Source organism: Epinephelus lanceolatus, chromosome 3 (assembly GCF_041903045.1).
Source record: "Epinephelus lanceolatus isolate andai-2023 chromosome 3, ASM4190304v1, whole genome shotgun sequence".
Lineage (NCBI taxonomy): Eukaryota > Metazoa > Chordata > Actinopteri > Perciformes > Serranidae > Epinephelus > Epinephelus lanceolatus.
In genome coordinates, this window is record NC_135736.1 from 20,387,123 (window position 1) to 20,413,716 (window position 26,594).

Sequence of the window (26,594 nt, forward strand, 5' to 3'; positions counted from 1 at the left end):
TTACATATGATTGATACCAGAATTCGATAGTTGTGGAGTAAGTGAAACCTGTGATCAGAACAATCACTCTTATGACTCCTACTCACATTGGGCTCAATGTGCCGATATCTGCCTGCCATATTTGCTTTGTTATGAAGGAGTGACATTCAGAGCATTAATATAGCTGCAAACCACCATTGGCTGCATAAAGATATAGAGGAGTAATGGCATCCTGAGTGGAGGATGAAGTCATGCTCCCTCTGTATGTGTTGTAATCTGATCTTCTCTGTTCTTTATTGTAGTAGATGTACTGGCTGGCTAGCTAATCACCGCCATTCTGCACTGCGCTCATATGGTGGTTACTGCTAATATTGAGACATTGTCATTGCTGAGGCGTAATGCCCCTGCTCCAATAAATTACAAAGGGCACTATGCAGGTGTATTTCAACGCTTTCTCAAGAAAGATCTGCTTATCTAGACTATATTCTAAAACATCCCCTCCCCCTGATGACCTTGCTTCATAGTGATAGGATTTCATGAGATTGTGTGGCTGCGTCCTCATAATGCTCGATTGGCTGTACTCTGCTGGTGCCAAGCCACATGTTCCTATCAGGACCAGGACAAACTAACTTGCCCTATGCAGATTGTGCCATGCTGTGCCATGCTGCAGTGTTGGACCCTTTTTGGCAGGTGACATATGGTGTTGTTTTTAGTGTTCTTTACTTTAGCTCACTGCTTCCTCTCTGCACCATCTGTTTGTGTTTTAATTCCAGTTTTGCTCTGCGTATGCGTCCTACCTCTGACTTGACAGTTACTGCTGCTCTATGGAGTGGTTTTTTTTTTTTTTGCTTTTCAGTTGATTGTTTGCTTTTTACAGTCAGTAACTTAACTGTTGTGCATTGGTCTTACTGCCCTCACAGCCCATCATTTCAGTCACAGCAAGCAGCTGTTTTTGGTGAAAAAGCTCTAATAAACACACTGTATGCTACCTGTCCAGCACCAAACACTGATTAGCTGGGGAACAGAGGCTGGCGGAGACGACTTATTATTGAATTATTGCTCTGTGTCTGTTGTATGTGTACATAGGCAACTGTTTGGACTTTACGCCCCAAAATGGCCAAAAACTCTATTAATGCAGGTTCAAGGTACATCCCTTGCAGATATACAGTACAGGCCAAAAGTTTGGACACACCTTCTAATTCAATGCGTTTTCTTTATTTTCATGACTATTTACATTGTAGATTCTCACTGAAGGCATCAAAACTATGAATGAACACATGTGGAGTTATGTACTTAACAAAAAAAGGTGAAATAACTGAAAACATGTTTTATATTCTAGTTTCTTCAAAATAGCCACCCTTTGCTCTGATTACTGCTTTGCACACTCTTGGCATTCTCTCCATGAGCTTCAAGAGGTAGTCACCTGAAATGGTTTCCACTTCACAGGTGTGCCTTATCAGGGTTAATTAGTGGAATTTCTTGCTTTATCAATGGGGTTGGGACCATCAGTTGTGTTGTGCAGAAGTCAGGTTAATACACAGCCGACAGCCCTATTGGACAACTGTTAAAATTCATATTATGGCAAGAACCAATCAGCTAACTAAAGAAAAACCAGTGGCCATCATTACTTTAAGAAATGAAGGTCAGTCAGTCCGGAAAATTGCAAAAACTTTAAATGTGTCCCCAAGTGGAGTCGCAAAAACCATCAAGCGCTACAACGAAACTGGCACACATGAGGACTGACCCAGGAAAGGAAGACCAAGAGTCACCTCTGCTTCTGAGGATAAGTTCATCCGAGTCACCAGCCTCAGAAATCGCAAGTTAACAGCAGCTCAGATCAGAGACCAGATGAATGCCACACAGAGTTCTAGCAGCAGACCCATCTCTAGAACAACTGTTAAGAGGAGACTGCGAGAATCAGGCCTTCATGGTCAAATAGCTGCTAGGAAACCACTGCTAAGGAGAGCCAACAAGCAGAAGAGATTTGTTTGGGCCAAGAAACACAAGGAATGGACATTAGACCAGTGGAAATCTGTGCTTTGGTCTGATGAGTCCAAATTTGAGATCTTTGGTTCCAACCGCCGTGTCTTTGTGAGACGCAGAAAAGGTGAACGGATGGATTCCACATGCCTGGTTCCCACTGTGAAGCATGGAGGAGGAGGTGTGATGGTGTGGGGGTGTTTTGCTGGTGACACTGTTGGGGATTTATTCAAAATTGAAGGCACACTGAACCAGCATGGCTACCACAGCATCCTGCAGCGACATGCCATCCCATCCGGTTTGCGTTTAGTTGGACTATCATTTATTTTTCAACAGGACAATGACCCCAAACGCACCTCCAGGCTGTGTAAGGGCTATTTGACCAAGAAGGAGAGTGATGGAGTGCTGCGGCAGATGACCTGGCCTCCACAGTCACCGGACCTGAACCCAATCGAGATGGTTTGGGGTGAGCTGGACCGCAGAGTGAAGGCAAAGGGGCCAACAAGTGCTAAACACCTCTGGGAACTCCTTCAAGACTGTTGGAAAACCATTTCAGGTGACTACCTCTTGAAGCTCATGGAGAGAATGCCAAGAGTGTGCAAAGCAGTAATCAGAGCAAAGGGTGGCTATTTTGAAGAAACTAGAATATAAAACATGTTTTCAGTTATTTCACCTTTTTTTGTTAAGTACATAACTCCACATGTGTTCATTCATAGTTTTGATGCCTTCAGTGAGAATCTACAATGTAAATAGTCATGAAAATAAAGAAAACGCATTGAATGAGAAGGTGTGTCCAAACTTTTGGCCTGTACTGTAGATATTTTTAATTTGTTTTGTTTATTGAAAGATTAACTGAAAAAAGAATTAATTATATTATTCAGCCATTTTATTTTCTCTAACTGACTGTTGAAAATCAAATGCATTTAGTTCCGTGTGAAAGGGTGTGAAACATAGTTTTGAAAGGTAACGTGCTAGTTGTTATGAACTGAATAAACCTCAAATCACATTTCGTTGGAAAAGCACAACCAGTGTTACAAGGAAGCATTTGAGCAAATAATTAAGTGGCATGCAAAACCACTAATCCATAACAAGGAGTGCATGGTTAATAATCACGAATCAACTTAGACATGCAGTGCTGCAGAGGGAGTTCACTTGTCTGGCTAAATTCTAAACATTCTCTGCAGCATGTGTTGCTCTTCTATTGGGGAGTTGGCAGACTGCGTGCATGTCGTATCTTTAATAAATAATGATTGGTTATATATTAGATCAGAAACACGAGCACTACGTGGTTGTTGTGTGGGGCTGAATTTCGCTGCGGGTCAAAACAGTGTTGTAAATGACCTTTCAGGGTGTTTCCCCAGACAAATATGGACTAGGGATATCAGCTCTCAGTTTGTGGAGACTTGTACTAGTGATATGGTGCTTATTATATCTTGCATTAAGGCACAGTCGTGGGCTGAGTTGATTTTATCAAGATTTTACTCAAACTGTATTTTAGTGCCTGTGTTTTGTAACAAACTGCCCCTCATGAATATGTCAGTAGTTAGTTGATATGAGGTTCATCTCACTGATCCAGGCGGTATAATGTTTAAAGAAGGTTGAATCAAAGCAGAGTGCAGAGTGTTGATTTTATTACCGGGAGGTGACTCTAAGAACTTGTTATTGTGGGCAGAGTACTTGAGAAGTTACTTCCTTATAACCTTGTAGCAGTTTTACTTGTGTTATCATAGCGCTGGCCTGGTAACTTCAGCTGGTTGAACCACTCCCGTAGAGGGTTTTATGATTTACACTTGAACCTTAGACGTGTAATTTAGATGTGCTGCCCTCAAAGATTTTATCATGCACACAATAAATGCTTGCAAAAGTGGAGCGTGTGGGTGGGCAGTCACAGATGGCAAAAGTTGTGTCTCCGCTGTCTTTTGCGTGCTGCATTTGACCTGGAAAGAGTCAGTCTGTGGGTGAAAAATGAATGAGGAGATTAATATTTGATTGTTAGAAAACTGCTGTGTCTAGGGTAGCAACTGCAAGGGTATGGGACAGGCAAAGACAAGACTGTGAATATGACGACCAGGTGTAGAATGACTGTGGATCATCGCAACACACAATCAAGTTCGCTGGAACATGATTTGGAAATTCAAAAAATGGGAATAATCTTTGTGGTAGCCCTAATAATCTGGGAAAACAGAATTTTAATTACTCACTGCATAAAGAAAGCAACCCCCGGCCCCTAGTTCTCAGAATGACATTAATTATTTTTATTATAGATGATATAATTATTATTTTGACATAATGTTTAAGTATTACACAAAAGGAATAATTGTTTTAGCATAGAAATAAATGTATATGAAAAGATAAAATTTGGAAAAATGACATATTCTCTCTCAATAATCCCCATCAAAGCACATTATCTCTCAGACTGTATTCAGTCTATTGCTCCCATCAGACCCCTGTAAAGTAGGTGTGGTTCTGTATGCACCAGTATTACGCAGAGCCCCCTCTCTCTATCTGGTATTACGTATGTGCACAGATCAAGAACAGCCATTAGCAGGGGCGGAACCTACCATCTCCCTCAATTCCACAGGGGTGGGTGGGTTTATTGCAGCATCCTTTGATACTGCATCAGCATCCCTATCCTGAATTTTTTCTTGATTATAGCCAATGAAACTTGTGTTTTTGTGCTTGGACGAGGTCGGTCTGATCAATATCAGCTTTTGCGGCGTGTGGATTAGATTTTTTCCTCCTCCTCCACCCCTCCTCCTCTTCCTCCCCTCTCTTCTTACCCGGTAGTCCAATGTGGCCAGGTGAACGGAGGCAGGCATGACGACAGATGTCCCTTCAGTCTGAGGGATTATATATTAACACCAAGCAGCTCAGATTCTCTTGCACACAGGAACGCAGGTGGACACACACCCACTCACGTAGGCTAGTGGATATTGTTTTTTCCCCAAACACACGGGCCAGCAGGATGATGCCGGAGACACAGCTGGTGTATGACAGCACAGTGTACACACAGTAGACTCAGAAGAACAAGGGATTTATCTGATGGACGGGGAGACAGAGGGCAGTTTTTCTCCAGTTACCATGGAGGTATGGAGCTCCTCTGCATCTGAGGAGGAGGAAGACAAGAGCACTGCCAGTTTTGTGGATGAAGTAGTGGAGGAGGAGATGAAATGCCTCAACAGCAATAACAATAATAATAATAACAACAACAACAAGGAGAGCCTTTGCCGAGAGGTGACACAAGGTGAGTTAAGGCAGTGCGTGATGAGGCAGAGGATAGGAAAAGGCAGGTGGCATGCACAGGAGACTGGTCAGTGATCTGCAGAGCCAATGCTTAGAAAAGAGAGTTAAGAAAAATTATATGTAAATCACTAAGTATAAAGTGTCAAGGTTAATGATTATTCTGCCCTGTGAGTCAGACACTGCTGTCTGGTGTGTTTTGTTGTACGTTGCATTCTGTGTTATCTAAGTGCTTTAATACTTTATAGTGCTCAGCATGTACTGCAGGGAGCAGTGATGTCATTGAAGGTGCAGTAAGCAAATGATGATTATTCATCCATTCAAACAAAATGCTTGTTATTGCAGCTCTTTTCAAGAGATGCCTTTAGTTCAACATCAAAGTGCCCCGAGACATGTAAAGTTTTGTAAATATATCCAGTTTCCTGTTGGTGTGGTGAAGGTCACTGAGCCCGTGTGTGTGTGTGTGCACGCTGCAGCAGCACAATCAAGTCCTGTGTACATGTCAGCAGTCATCACTGGCAGCATTGCGAATGTGGGTTTACTCCTGTACTTCTGCTGTTACTATATTGAGGTTAGAGCGCTAAAATTTGGGAATAGTATTTCAGTGCTTCAGTTTCCTTTTTTGTTTTTCCTCTTCTTTAACATGGTTTGAATTTCAGAGGGACTTTTGGAAACAGAGAATTAAATTAGTCAAATGAGATTGAGGGAATGACCTGAATGATGTTCCAAACAAATGACTGCGTGTTGAATGTTCCCAAAGCCGTTACTTTGTGGCCTGTGGTTCAGCAGAACAAAGAGTGCAGAAACATTAACTATGCTGCTGCCCTAGTTTCAGTCCAGTATTGTCAGTTGTTTTGGCTTTTCCTCTGATGCAGTGTCAGACTTCTGATGCATATCAAATAATATGTGCCATAAATAAGATCATTTCAGGGTGTTGGCCTATAGCAAAGACGAGTTTGTATTGGCACAATTCAATCTTGTTACAGTATTTTTCAAATTGATGTATATGTTCTACATGGTTGTACATCTAAGATTAAAAAGGTGCATGCACTGATGTTCTACTTTAACAGAGCAGGTAATGTGAGCAGGGAGTCTCTATTTCTCATTTGTATCAGGCGTTCTTTGTCTACATGGGCATGTGGCTGGCACCCGCACGAATACTGCGACACGGGCACCACTCCAGAAAAAGGACGCTCAAACAAAACCAATTCCTGGCTTCTCTGTTATACAATAGGATAAATAAATTGGATATATTTTCAGTGCGTGTGTACACGTTGTTGCGTATCCTGTGTATTGTGTTCAAGTGTCTATTTTGACATCTTTAGGCAGAAATCTAGCTGTAATTTTTAATGTATTAACAATGGATCTGGCAATGATAATGTTATTCATAACACCTCCTAATTCTTTATGGCAAAATTGATGTTACCATCATAAAATGTGTATATACTTATGAGTATTAACTTTCCAGACAGATTAGCACTAGGAAGCTCTATGAGATATATTTTAGCTCCTGCCAATCTTGTCAAGTCTGCACCTCCATAACAGTAGAGATCAGTAGGGGATCAATGTGAATCTTTTTCTTGGACTCATCCATGCCTGTCTGATCCCCACAACATCACAGACGTCATAAGTACACCTAAGTCAGCAAGGTTCATCCGTAGGTACAGTATTAGACTAGCAGTTCAGGGCTATCTGGATTTAGCTCAGCCCAAACCTTAAAACCTCTAGCTGGCAAATGTTCCCTGATCTGCTTGATACTCTCTGGCAGTCAGGTCAGGAGGAAATAGAGCAGGTATTTTGGCTGGTGAGACTTTGTGGATGGGCAGTTCAGGTGCTTGCTAAAGGGTGCATTCATTCAAGTGCATTTAATAAACAGCTTTTAGCACAAGTGCTGCAATCCACTTTAAGCACAATAGGATTTAAGGAATTTGAGCTATTATCTGATTAACCCTTTGTTAATTTCTAGAATGTATTTTGGTAATTACACAATCAGCCATGTTGAGCGCAAGAAGACTCATACATGGATGTAGTTAAGGCTGTAGTAGACCTCTCAAAAGGCTTTACACTGCAGGCACCATTCACCCCATCCACACACACGATCATACACTGGTGGCTGAGGCTACCATGCAAGGTGTGACTTACTCATCAGATAATCATTCATGCACACTTTGACATGTAGACTGCAGGGGCCAGGGATCGAACCACTGACCTTTATTAGTTGACTGCCGCTACAGCCACCCGTGCTTAATATAGGCTTTAAGCAATGTAATGTCACAAATTGAATTTAAGGTCAAGTTTCGAAGTTAATTCTTGGTCTTGGAAACAGTAAAATCATTGTACCTTTGGATTCATTTAATAGCTGTTGTGGAGTTTACGATCATATAACAGGACCTATGTCAGCACGTGGAGTTTGTCTGTTTGTTTTGGAATTGTTAATGTTAAATGTCCAATTTTTTTGTTATTATTCTTTTAGGACTTTTCATCCATATTGTCTTAAAAATGAGCATTTAGAATTCCAGAAATTTTTAATATATGAAATAATTTAACAAATTAGAAGGACAGTATCCATGACCTGCATTTGGGAGGCAGGCTTGTCCAGTGGTGCAAGATTTGTCCTTCTCCATGAGATTCAGTGTTCAAATACATTAAATTAAATTAAGAGAGTTTCCAACATCATATGTCACTTCTGCCATCTTGCCATCCCAGATTCTACTGTTGCAGGAGTGACTTTGACTCATGATGCTTATTGTAGTTATTTGTGATTGGTGGAAAACTCTTTGATTCTCACACTTTTTGGTTTTGCATTACACTTTAATCTACATAATGGAGCTGGAAACATGACCTCATCTTTACAGTAAATCACCTCAGACTACTGTAGACATGATTTATGTTATATAATTCATGGTCAGCTACAGTATACTGTGCAGTGCAGCAGTTCAGCCCAAGGTTAGGTTCTTTCCATTAGGATGATTAGACACTGATACAGCTATCCAATCACTATGTTTCCAGGCCAAATTTAAAGACCTCGATCTAATTGCTTTGCTGTCTGGCAACTTCCCATCTCTTTAGTCCAGTTAAGCCCTGTACCAAAGTAAGATTACACAACACTTTTTGGTTCAGAGGCATGCACTGTCATTCAGAATTGAACGCAAGTCCAGGCAAATTTTGTACATACTTGAAATCAAATGTTTATTTATTACTTACACTGCACTTTAACTTTAATTGTTGTATTTTACACCTGTCTTAGTCTTGTTTTTATTATTTATTTTCTGTTCTCTAGCTCTTTAATGGCATTTTTAATTGTCTGTAAATATCCTTTTATGATATATTTCTTTTGCATTTTGTCTTGACGCTCTTGATTTTTGATGTAAAGCTTTTTGAATTGCTCGGGTGCCGAAATGTGCCATATAAATGCCTTGCCATGATGGTAAAGATGGTAAAAGGCAGTATACATCTTAAGTCCGCTCAGAAAGCATGACACCTATGATTGCAGATAGTGTTACAAAAGTAACACAAAATCAAAACATAGTGTTGTAGTTCATGGTTGTTGTTTAAAACCAAAGTCCTTTACGTACAGTACATTGGCTTCAAATAAGAGCTACGTCAGTACTAGATCTGTCTGACCTGAGAAAATGACTTTATGACCCTCCACACTGCTTCACCCTTATTGACTTTGAAGTGGACATAAACAAAGCATTGTCCAGGATGTAAACAAAGTTGCAGGTCATGAGCCAGTTGCCGTTATCCCTTCCATGCTGTACATGTCCTGCTGGTGTGAACACTTTGTCAGTTTAGCCCTGGCAGCCTCTCCTGATGAGCTATATTGGTGTCCAGGAGAACGAGGTCCTTATTGGTGTCTTATCTGGGCTGAAAGGGATCAAGCTAAGAGGATCAGTATGTGGCTGGCTACATGGACCACAGCATGTCGGTAGCTGTGGAAACTTAAAGGAGAACCAACATCCACTCAGGCCTCATTCATACAGGGAATATTGTTTTCTGTCTGAGTGTAATGTTGGTGTATTTACAGGTTAATATGAAAGAGTAAAAATGTAACCAAGAGTATTTTTTTCATGTGTTTGCATGATTATGTAATCTATGGATAATAATCCATTTTTAAATATTTATAATCTATAATCCATTTTCATCAGAGCAGTGTATCAGACATGCAACAGAAAACCAGGAACTTTTTCATAAAAAATCACAGGGAATAAGACTTTACAGTTCAGGACATGTCTGATCGGCAAGTTAATTCTTGGCAAACTGATATTAAACAAATCAAACATCTGTCTCTCAATAAGTGAAAACTGTGCTTTTCTAACGTCGTATTTTCTATTGTAGTATTGCTGGCTTGTTCAATAGCTGGTTGAAAAATAGAAATAGAGGAAGAATTAGAGGAAGAAAGCTCCCTCATTGGCTAGTTGTTATGGCTCATAACTCCTGTCTTATGATAAACAGCAAGGTGTTGTTGTTACAGTATCCTTAGTGTGCCGTGCACAGCTCTGCTTCTTCCTCCATTCATTAAATCCCTCTCTCCCTCCTCCCGCAGTGCTGTGCTCAGACAGAGTGGGCCAGGTCACCAAGACGTATCATGACATCAAGGCAGTCACCCACCTGCTAGAGGAGGTAAGAGAGGGACACACAGCAGATGAGATGGGATTATGGTGGATTAAAATTATCTGCCTCACTGACCATCACTGTCTGTCACCCTTTTTTAGCACTCTGGTTTCTGTAATTGTGATTGTAAAGAAAGTAAATTAAATCTGTAAAAAAAAAACATACCTGCAGATGTGATTGCCTCACTCAAACGGTGATTGTGTAACTGCCTAGTTTTGGCAAATTGTAATCTACCACTCAATAAAATAAATGCATTATATCATTCATATATCACTTTGTAGAAAGAGCGGGATCTCGAGTTAGCAGCGCGGATCGGTCAGTCCCTCCTGAAGCAGAACCAAGAAATAACCGCACGCAATGAAATGCTGGACGAACAGCTTGAAATTGCAAAGGAAGAGGTATGAACACACCTCATGATTCACACTGAAATATATGATCTGTGATGTTATCGGTCTGGTCTCTTACACGGTCTGCAGAGCTCAAGTCACATCAGCTCACTATATTTTCTAGATTGCTCAGCTTCGCCATGAGCTGTCGATGCGAGACGACCTCCTTCAGTTCTATGCGAGCACCGAGGAGATCGAGAACGCTGAATCACACTCGCCGTGAGTTTACACACATACACAAACACTACATGGAGGTTGTGAAGTGATGCCACTTGAGATATTTAGCTTCATGAGAACATGTAGTTGTAGTTTGTTGTGTGTCCTTCAGAAGAATGAGAATTACTTTGATTTATGCAACTAATCTCTGTTCAATGACAAACTACAATCTTATTTCCCTTTAAAAACAGACAGATTAACCTTTAACCATTCAATAACAAAATAAGACCTTTTTGATATGTCACTCAGTGCTTGCTGGGTTGAAACAACATACAAGGTGTACTCTGCTACTTTATCTTTGTTCTGCTAATTTAAAATGAACAGAAACAAATAATTTCTGCTGCAATGTAACAAATACAATCATAAAATATTTTAAAAATCAACCTTCTTGCTATAGTTATTAAGTGATCTAACTAGGTCTCTAAATGTTTGTGATCATCAGTGCGCTGAGTCTGTGTGTACGTAAACATACGTCAGAACGGCTCCTCTGATCCTCTCAAAGTTCTCAGCTAAACTTTCTGCTTAACTCTTTCCCATCAGCAGGTTAATCAGTTAATCATCATCACTATTCATTACTGTACTGTTGTCTTTTCATTTCTTTTCATTGCCGCAGCTTATTTCATTATTTTAAGGACATTTATTCCCACACACTGGTTGAAATAAGTGTGTTTGTTCAGGTATCTGCTGTCAATAACTGTCTGGTTCTGCTTAGGTACAAGCTGCAGGTCACTTTTTTCCTCTTGCTGAGAGAAGTGGAAAGATGTCTAATAGAGTCAAATGTTTCTTTTCTTGTCGTAGAATAAAAAGGAACGCATCGTGCAGCTCTCTCAGCAACTTTGTCCACTATGACTTCCTGCAGCAGAAACTGAAGGGTTTGGAGGACGAGAACCGCAAACTGCGATTAGAGGTACGCACCACTGCAAAGTTCTCACTCAGAATGAAATTAAAGTTGCTCATTCATAACATAAAATAGAACACTTAAAATTTTCATCATCATTTTTATGGCAAGTAATGTATAAATTCTAGCTTTTGATATTTGGGAGAGTAACACCTACTTTTTCTCTTGGCTTTTTTATGTGTGTTAGCATTAGGATTGAATCAGGTGTGCTGTTGTTAACACACATTAAAGTAATGTAGTACCTTATAATGGCACAGATCAGAGATGTAATAGTGTTGTTCAGTTTGATAAAATATGTCATTCTTCATTGACTATGGTCTTAAACGTGTGACATTTTGACATTGGCATTATTTCTGCAGGCCAATGAGCTCACAACAGAAACCACCAACTATGAGGAGCAAGAACAGGAGCTGATGATGGTGTGTGTGGAGGAACTCTGTAAGTGTTGCAGTTTTGTTTTTCAAACTGAAAATTTTGCATAGATGATCAGTGACTGGGGGAATTAACATACTGTTACTTGTGTGTTTCAGCATCTGTCAATAAGCAGGTAGTCGACCTGTCAGAGGAGCTTGCACGGAAAGTCGAGGACTGTCTGCGACAACAGGAGGAGATCAGCTCACTGCTGGCTCAGATTGTTGACCTGCAGGCCCGTTGCAAAGTGGTGAGTTACACACACACACACACACACACACACACACACACACACGCATGCACACACACTGTTAGACTTCACAGCTAAACTCTGCTAACCTTCTTTTCTGTGTCCCTCTAGCTGACCCATGAGAATGAGGAGCTGAACCAACACCTGAGTGCCTCACGTGAAAGCCAGTTAAATCTTCGATCAGAGGCAAGACACTTTGACTGAATATAGTCAATTAAGAGTTGGAATAGGATCCTGACACATTCTTGCTTGAGCTCGGTTTTGTGTTCCTTTAAGAAACAATTAGAGTGTTGACACCTAGAACATGCTGCTGTATCTTCAAACATGCGCTGGTGTCGCCAGCATCCTTTCATTTATTGTTATTATGGGCATTTAACAAACTACTGTCCAGAAACTAATTAGATACAGCACCCTAAGTTCAACTTTAGAATTATATGCCTTTACATGTGGGATATCAGCCAAACGTACATGCTACTGGCTGATGGTAGCATTGTCAGTGCTTAGTCAGACGTCCAGAGCTCTTGTCAATCTCCCAGAGGCTTGGAGAAAAGCAATGACTTAGGTTTGTTAGAAAGGGGCAGAGATACAGTGGACTGTTTTTAGACCTCCACCAATATTTCCCTGTGCACTGAGGTGCTGTTTATGGAGGTTGCATTTTTGATTTTCTAAGATCACACTATAGAAACATAGTCTGTGAGTTTCATTAGGTCTTTGTGTCTCACAGTAGTGCAGATCCAGAGGATGTGTAGTTAAGATCTTGTTAATCTGAAAATCAGCTACTCTGCGAGCCTTCACATGGTTACCCAGAAAGCCCTTCTCTGCCTCCCCACACAGACATGTTATCTTTGTGTATCCTTGCAGAAGCGTACTTTAGCCATAATATGTCAATACTCAGCCCTGACGTTGTGAATGGTCAGTGTTTTCTTCCTGTACTAGCCTGAGTGTCAGACTGAAGCTCCCAGAACCTTCAGTCTGACATGGCTTCCACTGAAGGCGATTTACAAGGGGGAGGGAATTTGATTTTTTCCCTAACCAATCAGTAGAAATCAACGACTCACCCAGAATCTGATGTCATTAGTATCCATGCCTCGGGGGTGCCGAAAACAAGCGAGCATTGCCCGTTTAAAATGTCTCTGTCGTCATGCACGCCCAGCTGCATCGCCGTTAAATCCAGTTTAGCAGCTTCCTTAATTTGGTCCTCCATTAACGCGAGTAGTGGCGAAATACCTCGATAGCGTCGTCAATGTGGTCTGTAGGATCTGTAGCGGTCGCCATTGTTGCTATCCTCACCAGTTACCCACTGGTATACAGCTAGACATCAGCGTGGCGCTGATTGGCTAATCGCTAGAGCTGCCCCCACCCCCGGCGTTCATTGGTCCGTCCAGCGTTTGGACGAGATAAATCGCAAATTCACTGAAGTATGCCAGACCAGTAATGCAAGCCTACTCAGTTGAGTGGGCAGGGTCTATGGTCTGGAACCAGGCTATTCCTGTACTACAGTTTGACAGATATGTCTCCCCCTGTCTGCAGCTCAAAGACCTGCGGGACAAGTACTCGCAGTGTGAGGACATGCTCCGCGAGGCCCGAGAGGACATTAAGAACCTGCGGAATAAGAGCCTACCCAACAGCACGGTGCAGCGTTACACTGCACTTGCCTCTGTCCTCCCCATGGATTCATTGGCAGCTGAGATAGAGGGCACTTTCCGCAAAGGCCTGGACACCCCGGCACCCTCAGAGTACAAGTGAGTCTGATTTTGTGTGTGTGTGGAAGGCTTTTCTTACACTTCTCCCTAAACATTCAATTTCTATCCTGATAAAACTCAGGATATTTACTTAATGAGAGTCATCAAGACTTGCTTGCTGCTTAAATGCCCTGCCTGGTCTTGTTTGTATACAATAAAAACCCAACTCACAGTCTGTCTTTGGAGTGTTAAACCCCCTGTGTGTTTCACTCGAGGTACGTGACATCATGATGCAGGAGGACTGAGCAGGCAGCTTTCTATCTTGCCATGTTTCAGTGAAAATACATGTTTGTCTGAGTACACAGATGGGCAGCAGAAAGTGAGATATGCTGCAGGACTGGCTTTAGGTATTTTCTGTGGCTGTCTTTTTTTTCTCCACCATGACACTTCTCAATGTTGGAATCTGTTGTAACTGGTGGAAATCCAAGGTGACTACAGTTGCTATTCTCTGATAGGACGCAGTACTAAACTGCTACTATTACTCTAACAGTCTCAGGGTTGATCCAAACCTTAACCCAAACCATTTACTTTGAGATTATATGATAGACAGCTGAGGCTGAATATAAAATGTCTTTCATAACAGTATACAGGACATGTGGGGAGGCAACAGACTGACTTTCTTTACTGCTTGAATCATGGTGTGTTTAGGTTCGGATTTTTGGCTTTTCAAAGGTTGATACAAATACTTAAGAATATACCACTGCCTCATATTGAAGTGTGACATTTACAGACGATATAACAGATTATTTTAAGATGCTATGTTTACTATCTTTACATCAGTAAAATACACCAAGTGGGACACACACCGTGATAGTTAGCAGCTAACTAAATTTACTTTACATTTATTTAGGTTAAGTACAAGTGCCTAGACATTGTACTTGAGTATTTCCGATTCATGCGACTTCATACTTTTTGTTTCACTAAATTTCAGCGGTACATTTTACTCCATTACATTCATCTGACAGCTGTAGTTATTAGTTACTTTAAATATTGTGATTTACATAAAAACACAAGCTTTTAAAAACTTCTTGCTATTAGAGATTAAACCAGCTGTTGCTAACCTCTTCAGCAAATACAGAAACCCCTTGAAGAAATGTTGTGTTCTTCGATGTCAGTGAGTTATTAGAGACATTTCTCCTCTAAACTTCTCAGATTGTTTAAGCTGACAAACTGTTTCAGGCCCAAAGAGGAAAAATGATCTGCTATTTATACAAAAACAGGGAGAAACGCCGCCCAAAACAAAACTAATTTATGTAGTAGAACTTAGTTTTTCTTTTCTTCTGTTTTTGTCCTTCCCCATTAATCATCTCACAACTCCGTTAGACATATATAGTCACACTTTGGAGGGGACACCACCCCTAGTTTGTGAACCACTGGACTAAACTACCTTATAAAGCAGATAAAACAGTGCCACCTCATCCAGCTTCAGCAGTAAAATGCTGCTACATTGATGCATCACTATAATGCCATCTATAATATCACTCACAGGAGCAATTCTTCTGCAGGATGGCTTTTAGTGTTGATATTTTAGGTATAAATGTTGCTGCTAATAATTCCATACTTTAAGTAAATATCTTGTGACTGGTCAAACAATGAACATATAAACAACTCAATAATAAACTAGTACATTTTATTTCCTCTGAGGCTGCAGTGCTAATCATTGATCTACCTGAGACGAGATGAAGGAGAGGAAGCAGGGAAGCTTTTTCCTCAAAACAAGCTCCTGAAAAAAGAAGATACATCACAGTAAATTTAAATTTGTCTTTTAAAGGATGAGTTAGAATCTAGTGAGCTAAATAATCAGTGTAAGTTAAAATGAAACAAACATACCTCCTCTCGGTCCTCTGCTCCTTCTTGATCCTGACCTCCAGGGCCTCCTGTTGGATTTTCGGCTGTCTCTCGCTCTATGGATGTACATCTTCTTTTTGTAAATGCTCTACTCGTCGCCAGCAGGAACCTTCCAACCAGCTTTTCCTTTTTCATTATCACAACTTCCTGCTCCTGGCTCCTCTCATGCATGTCTATAAGCTCCATAGATATTTGTGTCTTCACTGGTTCCCCTGTTTCATTCTCTTTGTAATGGAAAGCTTTGTTGATTTCTGTGTTCTTCAAAACCTCCTCCAACCTGTTGATCTCATCAAGAGCCTTGAAGTACTTCCGCTCCAGTATCCTCTGTGTAGTTTTGTTTCTATGCAGGAGTTGACTCTTTTCCACCGCCCATTGGTTCTCCATGTGCTGGAGTTCCTGAACCTGCCTCTTTAGTTTGGTGTTTATTGAGGACAGCTTCTGGATGGTTTCATTAGCTGATTCAGTGCTTTGTTGAAGTGCAAGCGCTCCTGTGTTCTCAGCTGGCCTGCATGCACTTGGCTTGTGTTGTTTAGCAGCAATACCACACTGCTTCCTCTTAAAGACAGAAATACACAAGTAACGTTAGGGGTGAAATCACAATCACACAGTAAATGTGTTGTAGCCTTTTACATCTGTTGTCAAACAAAACTGTAGTCATAAAGAGCTACTTTTCATTTAAACGACAATTTAGCTTCAAGTCTATTGTATTTGTATCTTAATGGTTTTACAATGTGGTTATTTATTTATTGAGCTGAGTTCGCTGAGTTCTATCTACATATTTAAGAAAATCTTACCTTGTTTTTTCTCGTCTGTTTGCTCCCCATGTCTACTAAACAAAGATATTGTAGGATACTGTGTAAGGAAGCAGCTGGGTAACTAGATGACTGTAGCATAAATTTGTTTTCATTTAAAATACACTGTTGGTCCAGGCTCTGAGTCAAAGTGGGTGTTGTTGTTTGTGTTTGTTTAAATGCTGAGGACGAGTTAATTCTAAAATTGAGGTTCAAATTTGAGTCTTGTCTTTAGAAACAGCAGTTGGAATTAAGATTTTTGGATCACTTTAATGCACTTTATTTTGTTGATAGTTAGTGAGAAGTCTTAAAGGCCCTGAAGACCTATTTTCCTAATCACTTCTTATAATTAGCTAACATGCTTTTGGGTGTTTCATATTAGAGGTCTGCATTTATGTTTTTGTCTCTGCTCTGTCACGGTATTTCCATCCAACAATCTGGATTTAGCAAAATTTAAATGAAAACTTTTTTTTTTTCTTTTAAGACATGATTAAAGTTTTGGGGTTGCTTGTTTATAGTGCCAGGGAACTATCAGTCAAATCGGATCAAACCAAACCCACACAGTCCTGGTGCAGTACAGCTTATTATTTTGATTCCCAAGGATATTACTTTCCAAACGAAATAAGAAAAAAATAAGTTTTCAAAGATGATGCAAACCACCCAGTGTTATTTAATGTTTTTTAACAACTAGAATAGAACAAAGTAGATACTAAACACATCTGTTTTTTTCCACAAGTGCACAACTGACGTTGGGCTCCAATGATTTAAAAAAATCACAGATTTCTCACACTGTCCATTATTCAAAATCACTCAAGGAATGGGAGTATGTTGAAATAAATCAGGGCAGGTGGACATGTGGACTTTAACTAATGGACTCAATCTAACCCTAATGTTGGTTATACTTTAAACCGCTATGCTCATTCAGTTTGAGGATGTGTTCCCTTAAAACAGAATGGGTATGATACCCCTACATAGACAACAAAGAGCATCCCTCCTCCATTACCACTAGCTTACAAGGTAAAGAATATTGCATACTAAACAAAACATATGGATATGGAGAGATTTGAAAAGTCTGGAGTTGCATGATGGAAAGCAGCAACTTTAAAACACAAGGGAATAAAAGCTGGTGATGGCAAACCTCATACCTATCCTTTAGCCGTCTAAGTAACTTACTCAGAGTGGTCCTGTACATTTAACTACAACTGTTTCCTAGCCTCTGACATGCTGCCCTGCTTGTGTCTCAATGATAAACTGGATATACACAGCACTTCTCTGCTTCTACCATCATAATAATTCATACAGTTTGCCAGCTGCGGTTTAAAAAAATGCAGTGATTGCATTATGGGTTGTATGTTCTGCTACTGAGATGAATGATATAGATTGTGTGTAATCTTTTTTGGCCACTCACGCCCTTCTCTTCTCCTGACAGGAACCATCCGTGGCGTGTGTTTGAAACAGTGAAGGTGGTGAACAAAACTGTGAGGCTGCGTTCTCGGTGCCACTCCCCAGGGCTGCCAGGCTCCAGCCCGCCGTCCACTCGCTCCAGTTGCACCAGCACCCCTCGAACCAGCTACTATGGGTCTGACAATGCCAGCCTTACACTAGAGGATAAGCCCAGCTCCAGTAATTCTCACAAAGAGGACAACAGGTGTGTTTGAGTATGAGGTCATGCAAAATTACAGATATATTTTTGATCATTTTATACGCATATTTGGTAATTTTAAAAACCTTCCTGACTACATTAAAATGCTTTCACAGCAAGAGTTGATACTGACTTATCCGCTTAAAGGTCGTCAGGATTAAAGCAGCTAAAACATTGTCACATCTATTCACCACAGTGTTAGTGGACCTAAGCGTCTGGGCCAGCCAGGCACACCAGGAGGCCAGGACCTCGAAGCCGCCTTGCGCAGCCTGTCAGCCCGCCAGCAGAACCATTCCTCTGAGCGGCCTTTCTTTGATGTGGAGCGTGAGCGTAAACTCAATGCCTTGGCAGCAAACTGCGAGGAGGGCGAGGGCTCCAGTGGCTTTCTGACACCAAATGACAGCCTGGTCTCGAGTCCAGCAGCATCGACGGGCACCAACTACTCCAACGGCAGCTCACGGCACTCCTGTGGCTCCTCAGGAGGATCCAGGTCCTACCTGCCCGACCGCCTGCAGATCGTCAAACCTCTGGAAGGTAAAAGCTTCAGGTTGAGACTGAGTCTTAATGATTTTTTGGAGTTTGTCCCAGTTTATGTGGAGTGTTGGTAACAATCCAAACAAGGCAATGAACGCTGATCGTTAAACATCAGACTGTGATCCAAATTAAATACCACAGATGTGAAGCCACGCTAGTAAAAAGCATTCTTCATGGGTAGCAAGGCAACAGTTTAATTACATGATTACGTGACAAATCTATTGTGTATAATATGCAAATACATTTGATGTTAGCGGCAGGAAGCTGATCAACAGTTGGTGGCGTTGACACTCCTGAGAAATGAAGAAGACTTACAGCATGCAAATATGGATGTAAACAATGAATGTAAATGTAACTTGTTAGCGCAAGAAAAAACTCCACACTGAACCTTTAACCACTGAGCCAACATAATATTATATGCCAAGATTTAATTTTCATATCAACATATGCATAATAACGTCACAACATAATATGGTTTGTGATTTTGGCTCACATCTCTCTTGACTTCTGAAGAATAATGAGACAATTTGGATCAGTTAAAACTATGCTTAAGAGTAAAATTTTTCATTTTTTATCACGACATATTTTAATTTGTTTTGTACCAGACTTTGCAACCATCAAGACCAGAATCTTTTGGGAGAATCTGCTATTTATAACATGGTACCTGCAAGTCTTTAAAAGATTTAAAAAGCATTGAACTGAATTTAAACAAAAAGGTTTTAAAAATTTCTACATTCAGTTTACAAAAGTCTTAGAGATTTTTGTTATTTCCTTTAGTTGACAAATGATTTTGTGTCTGATTGCAAGCTGTCGAGAGATGTGACACACTCAGAAACTAAAAGTGGGATTATTGTGACAGTGGATTGTCCAGACAGGCGGCTGTCTAATCCTTTTTGGGGAGAAATGTGATAATATCATCCATATCATCTCTTCTGGTTTTCCATTATACTTTCATACATTGGCCTATGTAGTATTCTATGTGTGTGTGTAAGTCTTAAATTTAACTGTGAACATTACATTTTTAATTTTTGTACCCGAGCAAAGCTGACTTAGAATGTGTCTTGCTAAAAGTCAGTGCTGATGATGAAAACCATTTCAACCCTACTGCCAAACAAATTAGAAAGAAAGAAATATCTAACTTCTTGGGTTCAAGAGGCACATGATGTGAAATAAATCCTGTTATTTCTAATAACATGTCACTGCATCAGCTGCAACAACATTTTTCAACCTCAGTTCCCTCTGACTCTCTTGTCATCAGGCTCAGTGACTCTACACCAGTGGCAGCAGTTGGCCAAACCAAACCTGGGAGGCATCCTTCATCCACGTCCAGGCGTCCTGACGAAAGACTTCAGGGAGCTTGAGGTCGACATACAGCACGTCTACAGTCTGAACGACCTGGAGGAGGATGAACCAGACCTGTCGCAGCTCTCTGGAGCACATGGCATGGGTAAGATGCATGTAAACACACTTTACACATGCTACACAGCTCAACTAAGCTTCATCATTCCTGTTCATTAAATCCCCTCTAAAATGAATGTTCCCTGCTTTCTCTCCACCTCAGTGTTCAACTTTGCATTGTTTATGCCCCATTAATTGTGTAGTTGTACTTTAGTTCCAGCTTCAGTGTCTCTTGTAGTTTTTCATTGACCGTCATTTTCTCCATGCATAGTTTAATGCTCCTTTTCTCCCGCTTCATGACCTCGCAGTCTCTCCATCTGGTCCCAACCTCCCTCAGACCTCTCCCACTCATACCATTACCACCTGTCAAGTCCTCCAACCCTCCCTTCTCATCCCCTCCTTCTCCACTAGGTAAGAATATACATACTGTGAACAATTGTGACTGCTCCTGTGTGGGTTTTTTTGTGTTTTCTTCATGTATTTTCACAGCCCTGAAGTTAAAGGGACAGGACCTTGAAATCAAAAATATTTTTTTTCTCTCACCTGTAGTGCTATTTATCAATCTAGACTGTTTCAGTGTGAGTTGCAGAGTGTTTGAAGAAAATCGTTCCTACATGAAACTGCTCACAACAAGGTTTGTGGATTATCTTGAGTAACGAGGTCATGATTTCTTGAGAGAGACATTGCTGTTGAATTTTTCAAATGTAGTTTTTTGGTGCTTTGAGCTCCACAAGCTGAGTGCCATCTAGCACCATGATACTGGAGAGCAGGCAGACATCTCTACTTCTGATACTGCCAACACTCGGCAACTCACACACAAACAGTCTAGATTGATAAACAGCTCTACAGGTAAGAGAGAAGATGTGTCTTTTCCCCATTTTGGAGTGAACTGTCCCTTTAAGTTTTGGGGATTTTGTATCGTTGTGATGTACCTGAAATACCGTTATCTCTAAACAAGGATCTCGTAAAAAATATTATTCTATGTTCATTAATTAACAACTTCATTTTTGCAGCATCACTTTCATTCAATAAGTGTGGATGTTCCAGATTTCCAGTCTTCTGCGCTGCTTTTCCTCCTCTTAACTTCTGCTCTTTACCCGCACAGTGGCAGAAAACGTCTGCAGAGGCTCTTTCTCCAACTCTAAAAGTCGCCTTCGTGGCAAAGTAAGAGTCAGGGGTTATGGATGCACAATGAATGCTGGATTTCAGTATTAATAATGGAGGCACAGTACCATGTTTGTTTATCGAAAAAACAGCAAGGTTAATAATTTAAGGAGTCTTTGTGTAATGTCAGAAACTGAGATGTTTTCTGTGACCAAATTAAAATGATCGTAGCTACTTCATGAAAAAATCATGCTCTGTGCTTCTTTCACCGCCGACTAACACTGCTTGAACTTGTTTGTACTCGCATATAATTGGCATGTTACACAACATTTTAATGCCTCTTGCCGTTTCCAGGTTTTCATCTAATCAAACCGCCAGATGCTGTGTCATCACCGCCACCAAACTAACATCATGTTTATCCATCTTACAGCAGTGATAGACACACTAACAGGAAATGGACTAACTGCAACTTTTTACATTGTATTGTTTTTTATTATCTGTGAATGAGCTTGCATGTTCGTGCAACAAGACACAGCTTAGATTTCTCATCTGCTGTTTTTTTTTTTTTTTTTTAAATTAGATTAAAGTTAATTACTGTTTTTTTTTCTGTTTGCAGCCTTCACTCTTTCGGCCTGCCATCTTGTGGGAACTGTGAGCTCGTGAGCACTTCGTCGCCATCCCACCAGCAACACTTTGGCCTGCAAGGCCGGACCACCACCAACACCACCACAAACGTATCCACTTCATCACCGGGACTCCTGCAGCTGCTGCAAGAACGTGGCATCTCAGCCTCACCTTATCCTCACAACTACCTGCACCACAGCCATAGCACAAAACCTTCACCCTCCACAGCAAAAGACAAAGGCGGAGGCTCACCGTCGGACAAAGAGGGGAGAAGGAACATTTTTAGTTTGAACTTGGTGGAGAAGCTTCAAGGTCTGGGCCTACACCGAGTGGCAGCCTGGGGGATGACGGACCGCAGTGGGAAAGAGAAGCAGTCAGTTGTCCTCTAAAAGTTTGATGAAGACTGTTCATCGCTTCCTCCTGTCTTATTCACCGTAGTGACTTTGTACCCAGCCATGTGATCCCCACAGGGCTGTTCAGGGCCCGCAGCTCTGGTGTCTTGAAAACAAAAGCCACAGAATGTGCTAGAGCCATACTTTAAGTTGTCGGTAGTGTATAGTAATATTCTTTTCAATGAATGTATGTACATCTTCATCTCAGGGAAATCACCTGATTACCTGATCACTAGTCTGTTTGACTGCAACCTGCAGAGATAGCTTCTTTTTACACAAAAAAAAGAAACATCCGCAAAGATAAAAAATTTCTACAGTGTTTCGTGATTGTCATTTTACACATTTTTTTCCAGCCACTGGTTTTAAAAAAACCTCATCACTTATTTTTTTGTGTGTGTGGTTGTTTCCAAAGTGGAACATCATTTATGTGTATATAACAAAGTTGTCATTTGGGAAAGAAAAAAAGACTGTGCAGTAAATTATTGTTAGTTGAAACGGCAAACCAAACCAATGCTGTCTGGGGCTGGGTATCGTTTTAAAAATGAACATACCAGTATCAATACCAGTTTCCTTTAAGTGATACTGATACCAGCCGAGTACTTTATGTGATACCTTTTATTTCTACTTCTGTCGATACTCATGTGAACGGAAGTATTCAGTTGCTTAAAATGCAACAGACGTGTATAACCATACTTTTGACCATTGGTGCCACCATGGCACATTAAAGCAGCTCAACTTCACCACAGCTGTATGAGTTGTAGCTGCTGTGGTAGTGGGACAGTCACACGTCCCATTAAATTGGCTGCAAGCAAAAATTGTCATTTTTTCTAGATCCTGATACAAAAAGGATCAAATACAGGTATCATTTGACTGGGGAAGTTTCAATACTACTTGGTACTGGGTTATTATTATTTTTTTTTTAAAATTTTTTCATTAGTTAAAGGTATGGAGTACTGATACCCAGCCCTAATGCTGTCACACTGAAGAACTTTCAAATGCACTAGAACACACTCTAGTCTTCCTGCTTATTAGCTGCTACACTGAGGAAAGCATGTTGTATATAAGATTGTCAGATGTACTGAATTAAACACTTGAGAAATTGATCAAGAGGCATTTTGACGCACTGACCGAACTGGGAAATGTTTATGAATCACGTAGCACGTGTTGTTATGGCTGCATACAGTAAAGTGTCACCTGCGACCTTGTGAGCTTTATCCTGAGCCAGACCTCACCAAAAATAAATCAGGTTTATCACGCATCATCAAAGAAGAAGCAATATGTATATTTACTTAACTGTGTTGACCGAAACTCTTGCTTGTACAAATCTGCTGCATTTCACGTCATCAGAAATTTTGAAATTTGCTGGGTTGTAAATGAAATCAACATAATTTTGGGCATTCGGAGTGAATCGGCCGTGATGTTAAGGGGAACCCTTATTTAAAGTAGAGTGGTCCTGATTATTTAAACGGCATCTTTCTTTGATCTTTCTGAACAATCAGCTGTAGCAAAAAGGCATAGGATACTGTGGATTAAAAAGGGAAAAAAATCATAAACACAGGTTCTGATGATTTGTGTTCTGACTTGAATCAACCAAACCACTGTTTCTCTGCACTACTGTTTGCTCTGTTCTGTGTTAGCGTCACAGCTGTACATGTCAGTGTGTGTATAAACTATACCACCTGTGAATAAACCTTTGCATTTCCATCCAGTACAGTTTGCTCTCTGTTACCTCCTGGCAGTGATGACAGATGTGACTACTGTGATAATTCTGCAAAAAGGTTTTATTTATAAAGTTGCAGTGAGAGTAAAACATTTGACTTTGTATAAAATGTGAAGAAGCAGCGAGGCTGAGCTCTCATCGCCGTGTCTCACTCTGCGCTGCGGCGTCCGAAGTCCACCCAGCCCTGGTAGTCCCGATCCAGCATGCACTCAGAGTTCATCATCTCTGTGAACAAACCATTCCTACATGAACCACACACACACGGGTTCAGTAAACACATCTAAGCATCTCTTGGATCTCTGCCCACGTACTCGTTTATCAAATGTTGTCACAAGTGAAGCGAGCAGCAGTTAGAGAAGGAACTTTCACACCCATACCCACAGCATACCTGAGATGGCTTGCATTATTTGTTTGGTCATAATCTCCCGTTCATCCTCTGAAAGGTGTGCCCGTCTCTCCATTCGTGCAGAGACAGCCTGAGGCGCCGGCTCCTGTCTGCCACCTGTGCCTCTCACTTTCTCCCTCTTGGCTAGGAGCTGCTGTAGTAGATGAGTGTCTTCAGCCTCTCCAGCTGCACAGGATACCAGCAGTGCAACCAGCAATGCAAACACCACAATAACTTTCCCTGACATGTCTGTGTACAAGAAGAAAAAAAAAGATTTACTATATCACCATACGACAAAACAGTCTAAGAATGAATGAAAGAAGTTACCTCTGACGACTGAATGAAGTAAGTGCACAACAAAACCCAACAAGTGTGTTGCTTCTGGTGCATGCTGAGCAGATTGACTCCTTTTATACCACGAGTTTGATGTGAGCAACATGTCCCCAAATCAAAGACAGATAACAGTGTTCACTGATTGATTGGTGGACGGATGCATTGGGAGGATGTGCGTACAGGAAGTGACGGATGACTACACCCACAAATCCATTATTAAGCTTCTGACTTACCTGGAAAGGCCTTTTTTTGCACCGCAATAACAATAAAACGAGTCAATGGGTTTACATAAGAAATCCAATACAGAGGACCTGATGTAACTGTGTAGACACTGAAGACTGGTGTTCTTAACTGGCGTCCTCTGATCAGATGTCTCCTCTCTAAGCATTAGACACATGTTGGACAATCCTATATTTCCCATTCCCATGTAACATCTGTGTGCCTTCATTTCAACACTGTACAGGCTTTAGACATCTGTTTTCATTTGAAGAAAGTAGCTTGATGACGATGAATCTAATTTGATAAAAAAGCAAAGTGTTTATACTTTAATGATCCCTTGGAGCTGATTATTGCCTTCACCACGTCACAATGTGGCCTGGACTTTCCACATGACGTACACTCTACCCTTTTAGTAAAAATACTACAGAGCGTGGTTGACGTTAGCGCTGTTTACATACTGTATAGATTTTCTACAAGTGGCCCTGTTATTGTGTATCAAGTTGTTACTAACAACCATGGGCGGATCAGGAGAGAATGGGACCCTGGGCACAGAAACGGAAAGGCCCCACCACCTCTCATAAGCAAGACACACAGACTTTGTCTTGGTTTTGCCTATTTTGTTGTTGTTGTTTTGCGTCTTTAAGTTATTATGCTCCTCTTTGTGGTTTCTTGTCTCTATTGTTTGTGGTCAGTTTGTATCTCCTTGTGGTTGCTTTGCATCTCTTCATTGTTTTGTGTCTCTTAGTGGTTGTTTTGTGTTTCTGCAAGGTATTTTGTGTCCTTTTTTGGTCGTTTTGTGTCTCTTTGCATTTATTTTGTGTCTCTTTGTAGTTGTTTTGTGTTTCTCTGAGGTATTTGTGTCTCTTTGTAGCTGTTTTGTGTTTCTCTGAGGTATTTTTGTGCCTTTTTTTTGGTCGTTTTGTGGTTGTTTTGTGTTTCTGCAAGGTGTTTTTGTGTCTTTTTTTGGTAGATTTATGTCTCTTTGTAGTTGTTGTGTGTTCCTCTGAGGTATTTTTGTGTCTTTTCAATTTTTTTGTGTCTCTTTGCAGTTGTTTTGTGTTTCTCCGTGGTAGTTTTTTGTGTCCTTTTTTGGTCGTTTTGTGTGTCTTTGCAGGCGTTTTGTGTTTCTCCAAGTTATTTTTGTGTCTGTTTTTTGGTTGTTTTGTGTCTTTGTGTAGTTGTTTTGTTTGTCTCCAAGGTATTTTGTGTCTTTTCGTATCTATTTTGTGTCTCTTTGTAGCTGTTTTGTGTTTCTCCGAGGTATTTTATGCCGTTTCGTATTTATTTTGTGTGTCTTTGTAGTTGTTTTCTGTTTCTCCGAGGTGTTTTTGTGTCCTTTTTTTTGGTCGTTTTGTATCTCTTTGTAGTTGTTTTGTGTTTTTACAAGGTATTTTGTGTCTTTTCTTGATAATTTTGTGCCTCTCTGTGGTTGTCTTGCCTCTTTTTGTAATTATCCTTTGATCCTTTGTAGTCGTTTTGTCCCTTTTGTAGTTATTTTGTGTGTCTTTGTAGCTGTTTGTATCTCTTTGAGATAATTTTGTGTCTTTTTTGGTCATTATTTGTCTCTTTGTGGTTGTTTTGCCTCTTTTTGTAGTTATTGTGTGTCTTTTTGTGGTAGTTTAAGTTCTTTGCAGTTGTTTTTCGTATCATTGAGGTAATTTTGTGTCTTCTTTGGTAATTTTGTTTCTCTTTGCAGTAGTTTTGCCCCTTTTGTAGTTATTTTCTGTGTCCTTGCAGTTCCTTTGCATCACTTTGTGGTCTTTTTGTGTCTCCTTCTGGTAATTTTGTGTCTCTTTCTGGTCAGCATTTGATCATTTAGGTGACATTTTGAAAGTGAAGGCCAGGGAGGACCCTGACACTTTTGGCTCCTGGTCCTGTGTCCGATAGG

General features: G+C 40.6%; 2 protein-coding genes across 6 annotated transcripts in view; one reads left to right on the forward strand and one right to left on the reverse strand.

The window, feature by feature from the left end:
• Nucleotides 1–23,757, forward strand: part of hap1 (huntingtin associated protein 1) — a 38,226-nt gene extending 14,469 nt beyond the window's left edge. Inside the window, exons 1-15 of one of the 5 annotated variants that reach the window (XM_078166107.1) lie at nt 4,865–5,203; nt 9,746–9,822; nt 10,095–10,211; nt 10,324–10,418; nt 11,214–11,322; nt 11,673–11,751; nt 11,844–11,974; nt 12,086–12,160; nt 13,505–13,716; nt 17,785–18,003; nt 18,194–18,531; nt 19,790–19,978; nt 20,238–20,340; nt 21,035–21,093; nt 21,650–21,842. In XM_078166107.1, coding sequence (XP_078022233.1) covers nt 5,002–5,203; nt 9,746–9,822; nt 10,095–10,211; nt 10,324–10,418; nt 11,214–11,322; nt 11,673–11,751; nt 11,844–11,974; nt 12,086–12,160; nt 13,505–13,716; nt 17,785–18,003; nt 18,194–18,531; nt 19,790–19,978; nt 20,238–20,340; nt 21,035–21,074 — 1,986 coding nt within the window. In that variant the 5' untranslated portion in view covers nt 4,865–5,001 and the 3' untranslated portion in view covers nt 21,075–21,093; nt 21,650–21,842. Of the gene's footprint in view, nt 1–4,758; nt 5,204–9,745; nt 9,823–10,094; nt 10,212–10,323; nt 10,419–11,213; nt 11,323–11,672; nt 11,752–11,843; nt 11,975–12,085; nt 12,161–13,504; nt 13,717–17,784; nt 18,004–18,193; nt 18,532–19,789; nt 19,979–20,237; nt 20,341–21,034; nt 21,094–21,649 lie in introns of those variants that run through there. The other 4 variants (XM_078166108.1, XM_078166106.1, XM_033623048.2 and 1 more) reach the window with 4 other exon arrangements.
• A 55-nt stretch (nt 23,758–23,812) lies between these two features.
• LOC117255434 (uncharacterized) lies at nt 23,813–24,608 on the reverse strand. Its single transcript, XM_033624347.2, has 3 exons — nt 24,482–24,608; nt 24,158–24,403; nt 23,813–23,994 (listed from the first exon to the last, which is right to left on the reverse strand). The coding sequence occupies exons 1-3, from the start codon at nt 24,591–24,593 to the stop codon at nt 23,918–23,920; spliced, it is 435 nt and encodes a 144-aa protein (XP_033480238.2). The 5' UTR covers nt 24,594–24,608; the 3' UTR covers nt 23,813–23,917.
• Nucleotides 24,609–26,594: the final 1,986 nt, after the last annotated feature.

What these genes read in the sequence shown, in the direction of transcription:
- LOC117255434 (XM_033624347.2), bottom strand. Translation starts at nt 24,593, where the DNA reads ATGTTGCTCACATCAAACTCGTGGTATAAAAGGAGTCAATCTGCTCAG. An exon ending in ACTTCATTCAGTCGTCAGAG is followed by an intron (nt 24,404 to 24,481) that starts GTAACTTCTTTC and finishes TCTTGTACACAG; the next exon opens with ACATGTCAGGGAAAGTTATT. An exon ending in AATAATGCAAGCCATCTCAG is followed by an intron (nt 23,995 to 24,157) that starts GTATGCTGTGGG and finishes GTTTGTTCACAG; the next exon opens with AGATGATGAACTCTGAGTGC.